Source organism: Heptranchias perlo, chromosome 9 (assembly GCF_035084215.1).
Source record: "Heptranchias perlo isolate sHepPer1 chromosome 9, sHepPer1.hap1, whole genome shotgun sequence".
In the NCBI taxonomy this organism is placed as follows: Eukaryota; Metazoa; Chordata; class Chondrichthyes; order Hexanchiformes; family Hexanchidae; genus Heptranchias; species Heptranchias perlo.
Genome location: NC_090333.1, coordinates 67,475,420 through 67,493,227, shown reverse-complemented (window position 1 = coordinate 67,493,227; position 17,808 = coordinate 67,475,420). Strand labels below are relative to the sequence as shown.

Below are 17,808 nucleotides of genomic sequence, written 5' to 3'. Positions count from 1 at the left end.
TTTAGCATTGAATGAACTGCAGCAGACCTGCATGTTTTAGCATTGAATGAAGACCTGCATGTTTTAGCATTGAATGAACAGCAGCAGACCTGCATGTTTTAGCATTGAATGAAGACCTGCATGTTTTAGCATTGAATGAACTGCAGCAGACCTGCATGTTTTAGCATTGAATGAAGACCTGCATGTTTTAGCATTGAATGAAGACCTGCATGTTTTAGCATTGAATGAACTGCAGCAGACCTGCATGTTTTAGCATTGAATGAAGACCTGCATGTTTTAGCATTGAATGAACAGCAGCAGACCTGCATGTTTTAGCATTGAATGAACTGCAGCAGACCTGCATGTTTTAGCATTGAATGAACTGCAGCAGACCTGCATGTTTTAGCATTGAATGAACTGCAGCAGCAGACCTGCATGTTTTAGCATTGAATGAACAGTAGCAGCAGACCCGCATGTTTTAGCATTGAATGAACTGCAGCAGACCTGCATGTATTAGCATTGAATGAACTGCAGCAGCAGACCTGCATGTTTTAGCATTGAATGAACTGTAGCAGCAGACCTGCATGTTTTAGCATTGAATGAACAGTAGCAGCAGACCTGCATGTTTTAGCATTGAATGAACTGCAGCAGACCTGTATGTTTTAGCATTGAATGAACTGTAGCAGCAGACCTGCATGTATTAGCATTGAATGAACTGCAGCAGCAGACCTGCATGTTTTAGCATTGAATGAACTGCAGCAGCAGACCTGCATGTTTTAGCATTGAATGAACTGCAGCAGACCTGCATGTTTTAGCATTGAATGAACTGCAGCAGCAGACCTGCATGTATTAGCATTGAATGAACTGCAGTAGCAGACCTGCATGTTTTAGCATTGAATGAACTGCAGCAGACCTGCATGTTTTAGCATTGAATGAACTGCAGCAGCAGAACTGCATGTATTAGCATTGAATAAACTGCAGCAGCAGACCTGCATGTTTTAGCATTGAATGAACTGCAGCAGCAGACCTGCATGTTTTAGCATTGAATGAACTGCAGCAGACCTGCATGTTTTAGCATTGAATGAACTGCAACAGCAGACCTGCATGTATTAGCATTGAATGAACTGCAGTAACAGACCTGCATGTTTTAGCATTGAATGAACTGCAGCAGACCTGCATGTTTTAGCATTGAATGAACTGCAGCAGCAGAACTGCATGTATTAACATTGAATAAACTGCAGCAGCAGACCTGCATCTATTAGCAGTGAATGAACTGCGGCAGAAGACGTACATTTATTAACAATGAGTGAACTGCATGTATTAGCATTGATTGAACTGCAGCAGCAGGCCTGCATGTTTTAGCATTGAATGAACTGCAGCAGACCTGTATGTTTTAGCATTGAATGAACTGCAGCAGCAGACCTGCATGTTTTAGCATTGAATGAACTGCAGCAGCAGACCTGCATGTATTAGCGTTGAATGAACTGCAGCAGCAGACCTGCATGTATTAGCATTGAATGAACTGCAGCAAACCTGCATGTTTTAGCATTGAATGAACTGCAGCAGCAGACCAGCATCTATTAGCATTGAATGAACTGCAGCAGCAGACCTGCATGTATTAGCATTGAATGAACTGCAGCAAACCTGCATGTTTTAGCATTGAATGAACTGCAGCAGCAGACCAGCATCTATTAGCATTGAATGAACTTCACCAGCAGACCTGCATGTATTAGCATTGAATGAACTGCAGCAGCAGACCTGCATCTATTAGCATTGAATGAACTGCAGCAGCAGACCTGCATCTATTAGCATTGGATGAACTGCGGCAGAAGATGTACATTTATTAACATTGAATGAACTGCATGTATTAGCATTGAACTGCAGCAGCAGACCTACATTTATTAGCATTGAATAAACTGCATGTTTTAGCATTGAATGAACTGCAGCAGCAGACCTGCATGTATTAAAATTGAATTAACTGCAGCAACAGACCTTCATTTATTAGCATTCAATGAACTACAGCTGCAGGCCTGCATGTTTTAGCATAGGATGTACTGCTTCATCAGGCCTGCACATATCAGCACTGATTGAACTGCAGTAGCAGGCCTGCATGTATTGGCACTGTTGCGCTTTTGCATCAGACCTGCATGCATTGCATTGATTGCACTGCTACATCAGACCTTCATGGGTTTAGGTTTTGTTGCACTGCTGCATCAACCTTGCACTCGCCAACTTTTCTTGCAACACTGACATGCATGCATTACTGCTACCATAGAAAGAAAGTACTTGCATTCATATAGTGCCATTCACAATCTCAGGACGCTTTACAGCCATTGAAGTACATTTGAAGTGCAGAGAAGTGCGCACAGCAAGGTCCTACAAACAGCAATGAGATAATCTGAATTAATAATGTTTGTTGAGGGATAAATATTGGCCAGGACACTGGGGAGAACTCCGCAGCTCTTCTTCAAATGGTGCCATGGGATCTTTTACATGTGTCTGCGAACGCAGACAGGCCTCGATTTAACGTTTTATTCAAAAGACAGTGCAGCACACCCTCGGTACTGCACTAGAGTGTCCACCTAGATTTTGTGTTCAAGCCTCTGGAGTGGGATTCACAACCTTCTGACTCAGAGGCAAGAGTGCTACCACTGAGCCACAGCTGACACCTATAAACACAAACCCTCTCACTCCTCAGAAAAAAGCTATCAAACCTGTTTACAAACACACCGTGTCATCGGAACACTTCATGCACAACGTCACGATAAGTAAAGGGATAGGTAGCTCTTCTGATTTTCTTCCTCTCAAGAAAGTTTGCAAAATACATTTTAGTAAGCAAAGCACCTGTTTGAATATGTACACAAATCTTGTTATATAAATCTCTATTGATTCAATTGTTAGTTTATTCTGGAGTTTTAACAAATAATTTTAAATTCAAAATTTCAATCATTGAACTGCAAATTATTTACTGCATTTCACGGTGTATGTTGTGCGGATGAAATAAAAATGCTGGAAAAACACAGCAGATGCATTCACAAAGAGAAGGATAAGGTTAACGCTTCAGGTACATCTTTCATAAGATCTCAAGTTCTGAGAAAGGTTTAACTTGCCCATTCTCTTTTCACATGCGGTGTATTAGGTTTTTATTTTAGATTTATAGTTATTTGATTTGTACCGCGATGCAAATGTCTGGGATTGCATTTATATGGGTTATTCTGTATCATTCGAGCGCACACACAATAGCCGTGGACGTAAAGGCATCCCTTTACATTGTAACGACATCAGATTCCGTTTTTGAAAGTATTAAACCTTTGTGCTTAATTCCAATGGTTTGAACAATTTAGTTTAGCGTATGCATATCTGGTCGACGTATAATTCATGATTTAATACCGGAACGATGCGATTCTTCCCTCTACAAATCTAAGACGAATGAGGAATTGGTCGTGCATAGGGGGCGCCGCTCGATAGCCTCATCTCTGGGAATCCTGAGCCAGTGGGAGAGCATTCTCTTGATCCTGCTTTACTGGGGATCTCCAGCCTATGGGGTCCCAGGAGGAACAAAAAGGATTTTTTTTTCTCTCCCTCGCAACCGATCGCATTCATCTTCAGCAACACAGCAATGGACAGCGTGCTGTAAGGCAGACAATGAAGGTACCCTCTACTTACCGAGTAAATGTACCGTGCATAATAAAAAAAGAGTGGATTTATTTTTTAACGTCTCACGGTCGATTCATTTCTGTTTCAACCATGGAATGGATCCGTCAGTTTATTAACCGTTATCTATGAAGGCAGAAGAAAGGCTGTGTTATTCTATGTGGCTCCAAAACAAATGCAGACTATGCTGGAATCAGTGGTTACAGTGCGTTTCCTCTGCTTCCAGTGCCACTATATTTCAACGGGAAACCCGCATATCCTCTCGCTCCTCTTATCTTTTTGCCAATATGCTGCCTCGCCTTCCTCCTGCTTCCTGCCGTTTGTGACATGACAATAAGGAGGAGGAAAAAAAAACAAAAAAGAAGGGACTAGTCTGGACCCGAATGAAGAATTCAAACAAAAAACCCAACCTGAAGACAAAAGGCAGTACAAAAAACTGACACGATCAGCAAGATCGACTAGTGCCAGTGCTGAATTTTGCACAGCCTCTATTTTCAACCTTTTGCATTTAAAATATATATATATATATTTTAACCCTGGAAGGATGGGTTGCATTCAGAGTATAACTTGTAAATCAAGGATACGGCGAGAGAATATAGTGGTGTATGACGTTTCTGCTACGATTGATCAATGCCCAACTATAATAGAAGAAAATTCTCCTATTGTTTTACGGTACAAGACACCATACTTCAAGGCATCCGCTCGGGTGGTGATGCCTCCCGTTCCCAGGAACGAAACGTGGGTAGTTGGATGGATTCAAGCTTGCAACCAAATGGAATTTTTCAACACTTACAGCGACCTCGGAATGTAAGGGAATGTAACACGGTATAGTATATGAAATACACTGACATCTAATTCTGCAATGCACCGGGCTATGATAATATATAATTAACAGACAACAATGGGTATGGCAACATTACCAATCCAAAAAAGACAATTTCCATCACTGGTTAGAATGGATTGCAATCCAATAAACTTACATAACACCTCATCTTATTTAAATATACTTGCACGTCAGTGGTAATAAAAATATCAATTGTACAATTCGGCTGGGGTGAATAGGTGTTGTGGCTTTAACGACCTTAATTACTATTACTGTATATTAGTGACGATTGTATGTCATTCATTCAATAGCATAGTGTGCAAATAAAGTGGAGATTTGATTTTTATCTGCGGGTTTTTGATTAATTTATCAATGCATGGTCACTCAACGCGCCCCTGTTCTGTCTTTGCTGCACAGTATATGGCTAATAGGTTTATGATTAAATTTAGTGATGGGAGTGTCATTAATTGTGCGCTTATTTATGTAGCTAAACAGTTAATTTCTATGCAGCCCAACACTTTCAGACTAAACATGCTTGCCCGCCCACGTTTTTTCCAGGGAATGAAAGTCATGCAATTGCGGTGTCAGATGTCTTGCAATTGACTGTCTACCACGCTATCAAAAATATATTTAAAAAAAAACAAGGTGCATATTTAAATCTACAATGCCAGGTTTCCCTATAATTCACATCACCGTTTCAAGTCAATTCCACGAATTCAAATTAAACTTAACACGCCGGCCGTGATCAACGTGCAGTTAGGCTGTTATCTGAAGTTGCATCGTCATTGACGGCTGCTACCGAACTTTAAATAATGATAATACTGAAAAGGCTACCGAAATTAAATACATGTTTGTATTAAAACTGCAGACAAAGTGGGATATTGCATCTCGAATTTCTGCATTATCTTTAATGATCATGAAAAGCCACATTTTACTCTGCAAAATAAAATAAAGTGAAATATGTTGGACTTCGATTGGAGCTCTCTTGTTAGACGCTGGAAGCACGGGATGTAACGGTTCAGTCCGGCTGGCAGTAAAATTGCAAGTTCCAAAATACTGCTTTTATATGTCGCGGGGTAACCATTACATCTTTCCGAATCAGTCTGGGAATTTTTTTTGAACTCTTTAACACACAACATCTCCAGGGAACCTATGACATCGTTCTTATAGTTTACAAGCGATCGATTATATTTTTAATGTCAAAATCGCGTTGTAGAAAGCCTAAACACTAATCATTTACGATAATTTGAAACCGGTAAGGCAACACCTTTCCCTCATTTTGTAGTGGTTTCCCTTTCCCCCTTTAAATTTAAAGTTCTGTCACTTTCCATGGACCCATCCTAAGATATAGCGACAGCCAATTAAAAACTGTCTCTGCTTTAAACGTCAGTAGCCTTTATGTCAGACTTGCTACTGAGCAGACTCACCAAAATGTTAATTTCAGAATACGTGAAATTGAACTGAAATGGACACGTGCAGGAGACTGCATAAAAGGGACACTGTAGGCTGAATCTTTTCCTTTGTGTTGAAAATCCCAATCAATACTGGCCGACAAGCAAGAGTTCTGGCAGGCGCCAAATATAGAACATTTCCAAGTTCTTTACATAGCTGAGACCAGTGATGTGATATGGATAGATTGTTGTTATCTTATCTGTCATCTCATTGTCCTTGCAACGAAGATGCCTTAAAACGTTGTCCTTCATATTATCATACTGTATCTGTCACATTCCTCAGCAAAAAAAATGACAAATCTTTAAACCTGTAAAGGGAACGTATTGTTGCTGAGATCCAACTATAACAAACCACTTCAACAGCGCAAAAAGTTAGTAGATAACGGTTATCTGTCAACAACCACTTGTACTTATATAGCACTTTAAGGTAGTAAAACGTCCCAATGCGCTTCACAAGAGCGTTATCAAACAAAATTTGACACTGAACCACATAAAGAGATATTAGGTCAAAGAGGTTGGTTTGAAGGATGAGAGGTAGAGAAGCGGAGGTTTAGGGAGGGAATTGCAGAGCTTAGGACCTAGGTAGCAGAAGGCACCCAGCCCAGAGATCTTGGAGAGTTGTAGGGTTGGAGGAAGTTATAGAGATAGAGAGGGGGAGGCCATGGAGGGATTTGAACACATGGATGAGTAGCAATTAATCTGTTAATTTTTAAAAGCTAAATTGTAACACCTTTCCTGTGAAGCCTGGACTTCATTCCTCATAGATAAATCTATTGTAGGCTCCCCTCTCCCATTATTGCTGGCTTTTGTCTGTCCTACCCCATCCTAAAACTCTACTTTTTAAAATCCTTTCCAGTGGCTGAAAGTTCTTTTTTTAACTTCTTACAATTCTGCCGTGCATTTTCGTCGTCTTTTGGTGGGACCGATTTGTCCGACTGTTCCACTTTTTACAGAACACTTTTTTACAGAACACGTGTTTGGGGGAAGGGTATAATTGCCAATGTCATTACAGCTCATAGTGCACTTTTTGCCTAATTATTTTCATAGGGATGGGGATTAGATTTAGGTTAATGTTTCTACAGAGTGTAGTATATTAAAATGACTCAATTTACCTAATTAATTGATTCTACAGTAAACTCCAGTTTAAAAGAACAAACTATTTTGTCTCTCTCCATATATACTAGCATTATAATAATTCGCCAAACCTGCTTCCGTGCGTACATAGAAAATATTAAATAATCGGTTAATAAAATTATTATAACCATTGGAAATCTGAGTAATTCGGAAGTTGTAGATCGGGATGATGCATTTAAGGACAGTATCTGGCTCAAGGGTTCAATATACAGGGAGTAAGCAGTAAGCCACTTGGTACATTACACTTCTATCCTTGATTCCGAATCATGCTTGGCTCATCTGTCCTAAAGATCAGATTGTCCTTCCTGAGCAACTAAGCTTTTTACAGAGAGACAGGTGCATTTGCGGTGTTGAATATTAACTATTTTTACTGCCCTATTCAGCTAGTGTGCTGTTTGTAATCTATGGGGAAACAGTCCTGCATGCTTAGACCGGACTCCCCCTCCCGTTAGTTATATTATCAGCGCCCTTACAGTCACAACAGATAACTGCTAGTAGTTCTGTAGTAAATATATATCCATGGATATTAAGTACATCAACAACCTTCCAGAACGACTTTATATTTATCCTTCCCTTAGTAAAATGTCGCATCACCCAATTAACGACAACAATCGTTTGCTTAAATTATACATTTGGCCAGGCATTAGTCAATTCATAAGCCCTTTTTAAAAATGGCATCTATTGGGAGTGGGATGGGCGCCTAGGGACTAAAATATTTTGCTGGCGACTGTGGTTTTCTCATCAAGATAATATTTCTGGATGATTAAATAAAGACTTCATCTCCAATCTAATACAACGAATCTTACTTTAATATGTTACCGAGGTTTGCTGCCTGTTCTTCACCCCACTCCCCACCAGCAAAGCTCCAGTTCAATAAATCACCAATACCCTATTCATCTTGAAATGGAACTTTTTAGAACCAGTTTCCGCACGTTTCGCCTCTTCACACTAGATCTTTGTACACAGCCATATCATTTTCATTTGCTTTCACACCAGTCACATGCAATTTCTCCAACTGACCATGTATTCAAAATCTCCGCAAGACCATTGTCAGTTGCTTAGGGGAGCGACCTTACTATATCATGATGGTATTTTTTTTATTGCACGGTGATTTATTAGAACCACTTCTATGAAGAACAGCACATTTTATTGGAGTGAAGCCTTGCTACAATTTTTGCTCAGCTTATTGTCATTTTTTGGGTGGAGATGGTTGGCAAATTGAAAGACTTCATAAAAAAGTTTCCACTATAGCAGCATCAATAAAGGGTAGCTTTAATCAAATAAAAAGCGCCACACTGAAGGGAACAGCAACTAGAAAATAATAATTACTTCGAAAGTAACCCCATTCAATGTGAACTGTTAATTTTCTTGTATTGATCTAAGTCATGAATGAAAAAAAAATGAAATAAATAGTGTCTAAGTGCCCCTGCTGTAATTTAACTTTTCCTATCGGTTGTCTATTGTATTGAGCTTTGTGTGATCCGTCCTATTTATTGCAGCAAGCTCTGTATAAAGCTACCTTCTTCTTCAGTATGTGAAATGCATGGTCAAGATAAGATATTATGAAGTTTTTTTGATGTTCTTAGAAGTTAAAACAGTATTCAGTTATTTTCGATTCCCCGTCTTTTGGAACAATTAAATTATTAAACAAAGGTTTAATGATGAACCTATTGTTTCACATTAATAGTTACACCATGCAGCCAATTTCGCCCTAGCCGTTTTCCTTGTAAAATTAAACTTTTATATAAGAACATCAGAAAATATTGAGGGACAACAGTTAATTAGAGCATCCAGTAGATTTATATTCCCTTTGTACTGCCAGTGACTCTCGCCACAGGTAAAACGTCGAAAAAGAGAAAACTTGATGACATTCCAAGACCAGCAAAACAGGATATCAGCCTAGCGTTTAAACTTTACAATGCACATTTTATAAACCTCGCCCTTTTCTCATAATGGATTCTATTTCTCTCTCTTTTCCTCTGGCTGCGGGGGTGAGGAGGTGACCTGCTCCCGCATCTCCGCCAGTGCCGCACTTTCCCTCCAGAGTAAATCTCCCTCCCTTTCTATGGGGAGGTGCCCAGCTTCTCCTCCGTGCAATGTCTCGATGGCACAGCTGATTTTAGGAACTCACTGTGTGGAAAACAGCTAGCGGGAATCGACCTCCGTCCTACTAATCAGAGGCCCAGCAGGTCTAAAGTCCAACTAGTGGATCAATCTTTCACAATCCATTTTAAAGCAGTTAACTGTCATGGCAGTTAACTTTCTTTGATAAGATTACGGGGTCAGTGATATGACTTTGACACGAAATGGGAGCGAACAGCGGAAATTTGGGCGCAGAGGTCAGCGCTTCTGCTCCTGGCTCACATGATTTCCTATCCATTAAAGGTAATAACTGGAAAATGGTGCTGGTTACAAATGGAGAACACTGACCTATATGACCAAATTCCCCATATGCGCTGCCATCACGGGAAATTCTACACCAGGAGCGCAAAGTTGTACAATTTACCCTTATATTCCCCCCCCCCCAACACACACATGCATATACTCATATACGCCCTCTCTCTATATATATATATATTCTTCTTGCAAAATCATGTCTTGAAATCTTTAGTCTCTTTGGGGTTTGTCAGCTTTGTACAGTTTTACAATAATCAGCGATATACATTTTGCAATAAGTTAGGATTTAAACTTTAGATTTATCGGCAGTTTGTATTATGAAAGATGCTAATGCTGGGGAACAACAAACTTTCCACTTTGACATCCCTTGTTAGCATCAGACACTCTCACTTCACATATAGTGCAAGCAGAAGCACATAAATACTACCCAGCAATGTATTTTTAAGATCTCCCACTCAAAAAAGGCAGCCCAAGTGCACCAGTGGAAGTCGTTCCATTTCCCACCTTTACTCTGCTTGCCGTCTTTATTGTCAATGTAGTCAACTGGTGCTAATCATGAGCGGTTTTGTGGACTTATACTTATTACGGTTGAAACGCTCCAGATTTGTAAAACCGTTACAACCAATAGGAAGTTTGAAATTCAAGCCCCAGAGGGCGAGTTTGCTTCACAAAATAATCCCTCCAATATTATTTTTTTAAAATTAGGGACTCCTTCTCAAATTATTTTCCTAAGAATGATCTGCTTTAAAACCTTAAATATTCTAAAAACGGTTTTCATTTCGCCTCTTCAAACCGCCTTTGTGTAGCATTATGGTTTAAGTTTTCAATAGAGATCTCTGGGACAGCAGGTAAACTGCAACTCCTTCCTTATCAGAAACAGAGAAGGGATGGATCTATTAGAATAGTGTAAAATGTTGTTTGGTTTCTATAACGACGTCAGTTACCATGTAAGATTCATTCCATCATTGATCAATTGGGTAAACTTTATATTACCTAGGGAAATAATTGCATTCATCTCACGCAATCTCGAGATACAGATACTGACTACATTTTACATTTTCCCTCCTCGTTTCCCTAAGACATATTGGATTGGACTGTTCTCGCTAATGAAGTGCCAATATGATAGTACTTGACAAACTCATTTGGATTTGTTCTACCACAATTAATTATACAATTTCTGATATGAGTGCCACTCCAGGGAAATACATTAGTACAAGGCTCTTTTAAAACCATGGCCTACCCTGGAGGTGTTACTTTGGCACAACAACAACTTGCATTTATATAGCGCCCTTAAGGTAGTAAAACCTCCCAAGGCACTTCACGGGAGTGTAATCTGACAAAAATTGACCCAGAGCCAAAGAAGGACAGGCGACCAAAAGCTTGGTCAAAGAGATAGGTTTTAAGGAGCATCTTAAAGGAGAGAGGGAGAGAGGTTTAGAGAGAGAATTCCAGAACTTAGGGCCCAGACGGCTGGAGGCACGGTTGCCCATGTTGGGGCGAAGGAAGTGGGGGGATGCACAAGAGGCAAGAATTTGAGGAATGCAGAGTTCTCGGAGGGTTGTATGGCTGGAGGAGGTTACTGAGATAGGGTGAATCGTAAGATTTTCCTTTGGAAGGCAGCTTGAACAATTAAGATGCAGACAGATGACTGGTAGAATTAACTTATCTTTGCTTTCAAACTGTCTCACACGAGGAGCAGAGCAAACAAGTGCTGTAACCTAAATCCATTGACAGATTTAGTAATGAATTATATATTTCTCAGAAGCAGTGAACGCATACAGCCATAGGCAGTACTGTATTTTTTATGAAACAATTTCCCTTTCTCTTCAGCATGTTTAAAAGTAAAGAAGAGAATGTTGTTGAACAAGCACAACTTGATTCATCAACGGTACTTTCTAAACATAAAAGAACTAATCTGCACTCAGCTCTATCACAAATCAGACGTAAGTATATATTACTGACAACGTCACACTGCTCGACGGCAGTACTGTCGTTAAAATGCAACATGTTATAAAACAGTTCGGTCATTGTAATCACTTCCTCGAAATTCAAATACAACCAAATAAGTAATGCGGAGAAAGGTGGGGTTGATTAAACCTGCGGTGTTAGAATGAGATCCTTCCTTTTTACTGGTAACAATTATAAACCTGGATTATACAGCACCTTCAAAAATACCCTCACCACAATCTTTGCACAAAACATTTATTCCTAACTATAAATATAAACCTATCTATAAATTCCACCTCATGATCTTTCATTAATGCAAACAAAATTAATTTAATAACACAAAATGTCAAAGATCAGCAAAGGCCATTCAGCCCATTGAAGTTCATCTATCCAGCACCCTAACTCTTCCATTATAGTATCCAGCTGCCTATTGAATTATTTACTTTATTTATTTGGTTGGCAAAATCAACTGAACGAATATTTTCGGAGTTAACTGCGGCTGCCTGCAAATAATGCTTACATATATTTATCTTTATCCAGGTCTAGCTGGGAACTTCCTGATTTGCGAGAAGGCAGGGTTAAAGCTATCAGTGATTCTGATGGAGTGAGCTATCCTTGGTATGGTAATACCACAGAAACAGTGACACTAGTCGGTCCAATAAACAAGGTGTCTCGGTTCTCAGTGAGCATGAATGACAATTTTTACCCGAGTGTGACATGGGCGGTACCTGTGAGCGAGAGCAACGTGTCACAACTAACCAGGATTAAAAGAGACCAAAGTTTCACTACCTGGCTGGTAGCCATGAACACAATCAGCAAAGAGAAGATTATACTTCAGACAATCAAATGGAGAATGCGCGTTGACATAGAAGTTGACCCATTGAACCCGTTGGGCTATCGCTCTAAACTTGTTGGAAGGACACAGCAGGAACAGCCTCGGATATTAACCAGGATGGAGCCCATACCTCCAAATGCCTTGGTGAAGCCCAACGCAAACGATGCCCAGGTTTTAATGTGGAGACCCAAACGTGGTCTACCTCTAGTTGTCATACCTCCAAAATAGTAACAGAGGCTGCAGCCGTCTAAGTAAATCTTATAAGGACGTGAATTTTTATACACCTCCTATTTCATTCAGCAGCAAGAAATGAACAAGGTTGGATTTTGGTTTTTTTTGATATGTAGATTATGCACTTGTTTGAAGGAGGTGAATGAAGCCTTGGTTCAAATGTATATCACGGGATTTCGCGTGGCTGTTTACAAACGTCATTCGACTGTACAACCGTTCTGGTAACACTTGATTCTTTTTGTGTTCTTTTTTTTTGATAAGGCAAAGTTCTCAGTCCAGATGAACTGGCCGTGGTGCTGAAATGTGACAGGAATAAGGTACCACTATTTTATAATTGCCTGGGGGCTTGTGTTGCTCCGCAGGGCAGGCTTCTGTCAGACGATGCTTCCTACTCTTGTTACTTGTCTATTTATTCGACGGATTGATTGATAACTTTTTTGCATGCATCTCGTGTTAAGAAGATTTATGGTTGGGAATATCCATGTGCATTCGGTTTTTGTGTGTTGTGAGTAATTTCGAGCCTATATCACAAGTGTTGCAGTCAATTGAATGACTTTTTATATTAAAGTCGCAGCATTTATTTGGAATGTTTTTCCTGAGTCTGCATCGGAACCTTAAAGACGAGAGAAAAAATCCTCCCATTTGACGCTCTGCATTTATTTTGCTGTGGTCATTTTTCAAACTTTAGGTGCCAAAGTGGTTGGGACTTTAAAGCATTGTGCCATCGGTTTCAGTGATTTTAACCGAAGATTTCTTCAGAATACTCATGCCTTTTATCTCGGCACAAACAACGATGCTCTTTGGGAAAAATAGAACCATTTTATATTAATTTAACATTTTTTGTTAGTATGCGTTGTCACAATACCGAAGACAGATGTTTGGTTAGTTGTTCTGCTAGGTAATACAATGGTTCTGATGTTTTCCAACTTAATTTGGGCAGAATAAGAGTTTTCAGCATACATACTAGCTCATGAGTGTTCAAGACACAAGCTCTTTAATCATGAGATATTTGTATTTGAACGTTATTTGATATGGTCCAACATTGTTCCTTTGGCATTTTGATTAAATGGCAATGCTCTGTTAACTAATGCTTTGTCAGTTGCAGTACATGTAGTTTACTGGTTGGTGCAGACAAGTATTAATAAGCGGTGCTACGGGCTGTATTCAGACTGGGCAATGAGAAGTAGTGATGAGCATGCATAAGAATGGACTTTTCGTATATGTAAACAGTCTTTCTCAAAGCATAAGTGAGTGCCCGGATGAGCTCAGTGACGATGTGTCATAAATAACATCTGTCACCTCAGTCTGATCCTTGGCTTTGGTTACAGATCTCAAGGGAATTAGATATATACTTGAAAAGGAAAAAAATTGCAGGACTATGCAGAAAGAGCAGGGGAGTGGGGCTAATTGGTAGCTCGTTCAGAGAGCAGGCACAGGCACGATGGGCCGAATGGCCTCCTTCTGTGCTGTATGATTCTATGATTCTATCTCTGTGATTGGTTCAACATGAATCCAGGAATCAAAACCATTGTATTAAAAAACTCCTACTTTAATTTCCCATCTGAATACTGTCAAAATTGTATTTGCCATCTGAACATTATACAAATTGTGTTTCATTATTTATAAGTCGCACCATTTTTAAAACATGCTTTTGTTTAAACTGAAAATTGAGTCCATGATGTTGAAGTCAAATGGGAGGACACGGATAATAAGTATTAACCTGGAAAAATATGAACCGATTTGTTGTGTTGCTAAGAAGCTTGGCTTTGCAGCGTGCCTTATAAACTAGTGAGATCTCCCAGATGTTTGGCTCACTGATCTGTGACTTGGAGATTGAAAGGTGACAAGCTGTTGGTTGGTAGATTGCATGCATTTTCTGTAACTGAGAAATTTGCACTTTGATTTTGTTCATTTATACTGGAATATGACATGTCACTTTCATTGCTGGAAAACAATGGAATAAAAATGCAATTTTTTTTCTAAGTGGAATGAATTATGTTAATTTACACCTCCTTTCATTCAAAGAGGCCTGGGTTTGTCTGAAATGCGACAGAATCCCTCTGTGTTGTGAATCTAAGGGCAGATCTACATGGAATGAACATAAAAACTAAAGGGATATCAGCCTCGTCAAGCTTCATATGCATCCCAATAAAACTATTGCATAGGCCATATGCAATTTGTTTAATTATTTGGGTGTGGGAAGAGCTTTATTTTGTGAAATCTGTACTCATCAGAGTGACTATTATCAGCGAGGGGGAATGAAACATACTTTCTGCTTACATGCAGTTTCAGAACAAAACAGTCCCCAGTCAGGTATACAGTGCAGATTACAGTAGCTGCAATAAAAATAGAAAATACACATCTGTGGAGAGGGAAAGAGTTAACATTTCAGGTCGATGAACTTTCATCAGAGTTCTGTTTCCCTCTCCACAAATGTTGTCTGAGTGTTTCCAGTTTTTATTTCAGATTTCCACCATCCGCAGTATTTCGTTTTTGTTAGCTGCAGTTTAGAGCTCCCCATACACAGTCCAAACTAAGTGCACAATTTTCAGAGTCCGATGGGATTAGTACAGTTTTATATCTCAATTGGTTAGTGCTGTACTATACTTGGACTGCAGTGAAAAAACTGTTTTGGTGCCAAGATCCCAATTAGGTATGATATGTGACAGAAATGCAAATAGTGTGCTTGGATCTTTATCAAACCAAAAGTGCTACCTCGAATGTTTTAAAATGCACCAAAGTGAAAATAAACATGATTGAGAGAAATAAGTTGGATTAGTGCCAATCCACAAGGGGTTCTGCCTGTGTGGCTGTCATTTGCACTTGAACTCTATAGCTTGGAAACCACACTGTGCAATATTACTATATGAACATTAAATGCTTTCATAAGAGAATACTTTGTTTACTTTTTTTAACAGAGGGATTTGAAAATTCTCATCCTCATGTTCAAATTCATCCATGACCCCACCCCTCACTATGTCTGTAACCTCCTCCAACCCTCCAACCCTCAAAGAACTCTGCATTCCTCCAACTCCGGCATCTTGTGCCTCCCCCACTTCCTTCGGCCCATCATTGGCGGCCGTGCTGTCTAGGCCCTAATCTCTGGAGTTCTCACCCTAAACCCCTCCGCCTTTTCACGTCTTTCTCCTCCTTTAAGATGCTCCTTAAAATCTATCTCTTTGACCAAGCTTTAGGTCACCTGTCCTAATGTCTCCTATGGCTCGGTGTCAACTTTTGTCTGATTATACTCCTGTGAAGTGCCATGGGACGTTTCACTACATTAAAGGTGCTATATAATGTATGTTGTTGTTGCTAACAGAGGGATTAAGCCTATTTAACTATTAAAATTAACTAAAACTCTGGCAGTTGCAAAAATATCTAAATTGGTTACATTATAATTTTGGAAAATAAAGTGAATGCAAACATGATAAAAGGGAGTAACAAATTGATGTAGGCTTCCCCCAAGGCAAAGCATAACATAGCCAACTAGGAAGATCCTGGGTTTAATCCTGATTGTGTGCTGGATTAGCTGAGGTAGTGGTGAGAAAATGCCAATTGGCCTCAGTGCCTAAATGCTATTTAGGGACCTTTGTTAGAAGTGGATATGAGTGTGATATTGGGTGAGGACAGGATGGGGTTCAACTGTAGCGGCTCCCTCATGGTTCAGTAACTGCTGACACTTGCTGTCAGGCTCAACAATTAAATAATGGCCACTGGGTGAGGTATGGGAGGGTGACTGGCTTCCATGGAAGTATACCCCAGCAAGTTGATATCTTCAGGAGAGGAGAGGAGGGAGGAAAATTGGCAAAGAAAATTAGGGAGAAAATCTAAATAAAATCGATACAAACATTTTGTACTCAATTCAAAATCTTTTGAATAGCACAAAAGAGGCATATATCCAATTTACATGTAAAAGAAGGTTTACATTGCAGACCCACAATTCAGATGTTTAGCTATTTCAGTCTGATTTAAAGCAATCTCGGAATAAAACTCTTAATGCACTAGCACGACATTTTCCTTTTCTTTAGCAGCCATTGTTAATAGTTCTTTGAGTGAAGTTTCCCAACTAAAGCCAGTTGTTGGCAAATTACAGATAGATGGGCTCCTCTGGGAGCTGGATTAAGATAATCGGAACTCAATTTTTTTTTAGGTCCCTTAATTGCCATCAGAGAGAAGATATTTTCCTCTCAACCGTCTGCACTGGATCCTCCACCAGGCCCCTAGAGTATAGAGACAGATTGTAATTCACTTCACCAGCCAGCTGTCCTCTGAATAAATCAATTAACTGACAACTCACTTCTCAAACAATTCTATGTCACATAGATCATTGTTTGTAGATTTTGGATTTGTTTAAATGGACAACTTTAAGATTAGGGGAGGTTATGTGCCCAAAGATTCAACACAACTCGGGACCTATGCAGCTTAGACCTGGTTATGTGTATGTCAGTGCCTCAGTGCATTTCACTACTACATATGATTTTAACAGCTGCGACTTGCTGAATAGGTGAGCATAAATGTTTCAGCTCCAAACTTTAAACTACAGAAAAAGGAGGTTTAAAGATATTGCATGAGAGATCTGCTGTATATTAATACAATATTTTGAGGTATGCTGACTGCACAAATATTGGAAAATTAATGCTCCACATATAATTTTGTTTGAGTTGTAATGATTACAGAGATTCCAGATAACATTTTAACATGGATCCAATTAACAGGGAATATTGCTCTTTTACTCCAGTTCATGATATGCATGATTTCTTAAGGATTTTGTTTCATTTTAACAGTGATGATTTAGTTTAGAGTACAGAGTGGCAATTGTAATGGAGATTGTCAATGCAGAAAGAACATTTACAAAAAACACAGGAAGTTGTCAAGGCACTATGTTAATGTATCAGATAATATTCTATTCAAAATGTTCCCTCAGAAAAAATAGCCAGTTTGTGATGAACTATTAAAATACGCTAATGGTATTAGTTAGTCCTAGGATCCTGAGGGTAGAAATTGCTGAGACCCTAGAAATTATATTTCAATGTTGTAATTGAATGTGACAGAGGACTGGAGAGTGACCAATGTAATGCCCAGGGAGGCAGAGTCAATTCGGTTAATTACAGGCCAGTTAGTTCAACCTCTGTGGTAGGGAAAATTTTGGAGTCTCTAATTAAGGAAGAAATTGGCACAAATCTAGATAAAGAGAAAATAGAAGTCGCCAGCATGGATTTTAAAAGGGACGATCACGATTGACAAACCTCATAGAATTCTTTGAGGAGGTAACAGGCATTTCCTACATAACAGTAGTGACTACACTTCAAAAATGCTTCAAGGGCTGTAAAGCACTTTGGGACGTCTTGAGGTTGTGA

The 17,808-nt window shown here is 39.4% G+C and overlaps 1 protein-coding gene across 1 annotated transcript; it reads left to right on the top strand.

The window, feature by feature from the left end:
- Nucleotides 1-2,925: 2,925 nt before the first annotated feature.
- On the top strand, nt 2,926-14,415 carry LOC137325511 (protein FAM78B). Its single transcript, XM_067990687.1, has 2 exons — nt 2,926-4,440; nt 11,926-14,415. Exons 1-2 carry the CDS (start codon nt 4,178-4,180, stop codon nt 12,446-12,448), a joined length of 786 nt encoding a protein of 261 aa, XP_067846788.1. The 5' UTR covers nt 2,926-4,177; the 3' UTR covers nt 12,449-14,415.
- Nucleotides 14,416-17,808: the final 3,393 nt, after the last annotated feature.

Excerpts from the sequence above, each read along its gene's own strand:
- LOC137325511 (XM_067990687.1), top strand. The coding sequence starts at position 4,178 with ATGGGTTGCATTCAGAGTATAACTTGTAAATCAAGGATACGGCGAGAG. Across the intron at positions 4,441-11,925 it reads ACTTACAGCGACCTCGGAAT|GTCTAGCTGGGAACTTCCTG; the intron begins GTAAGGGAATGT and ends ATCTTTATCCAG.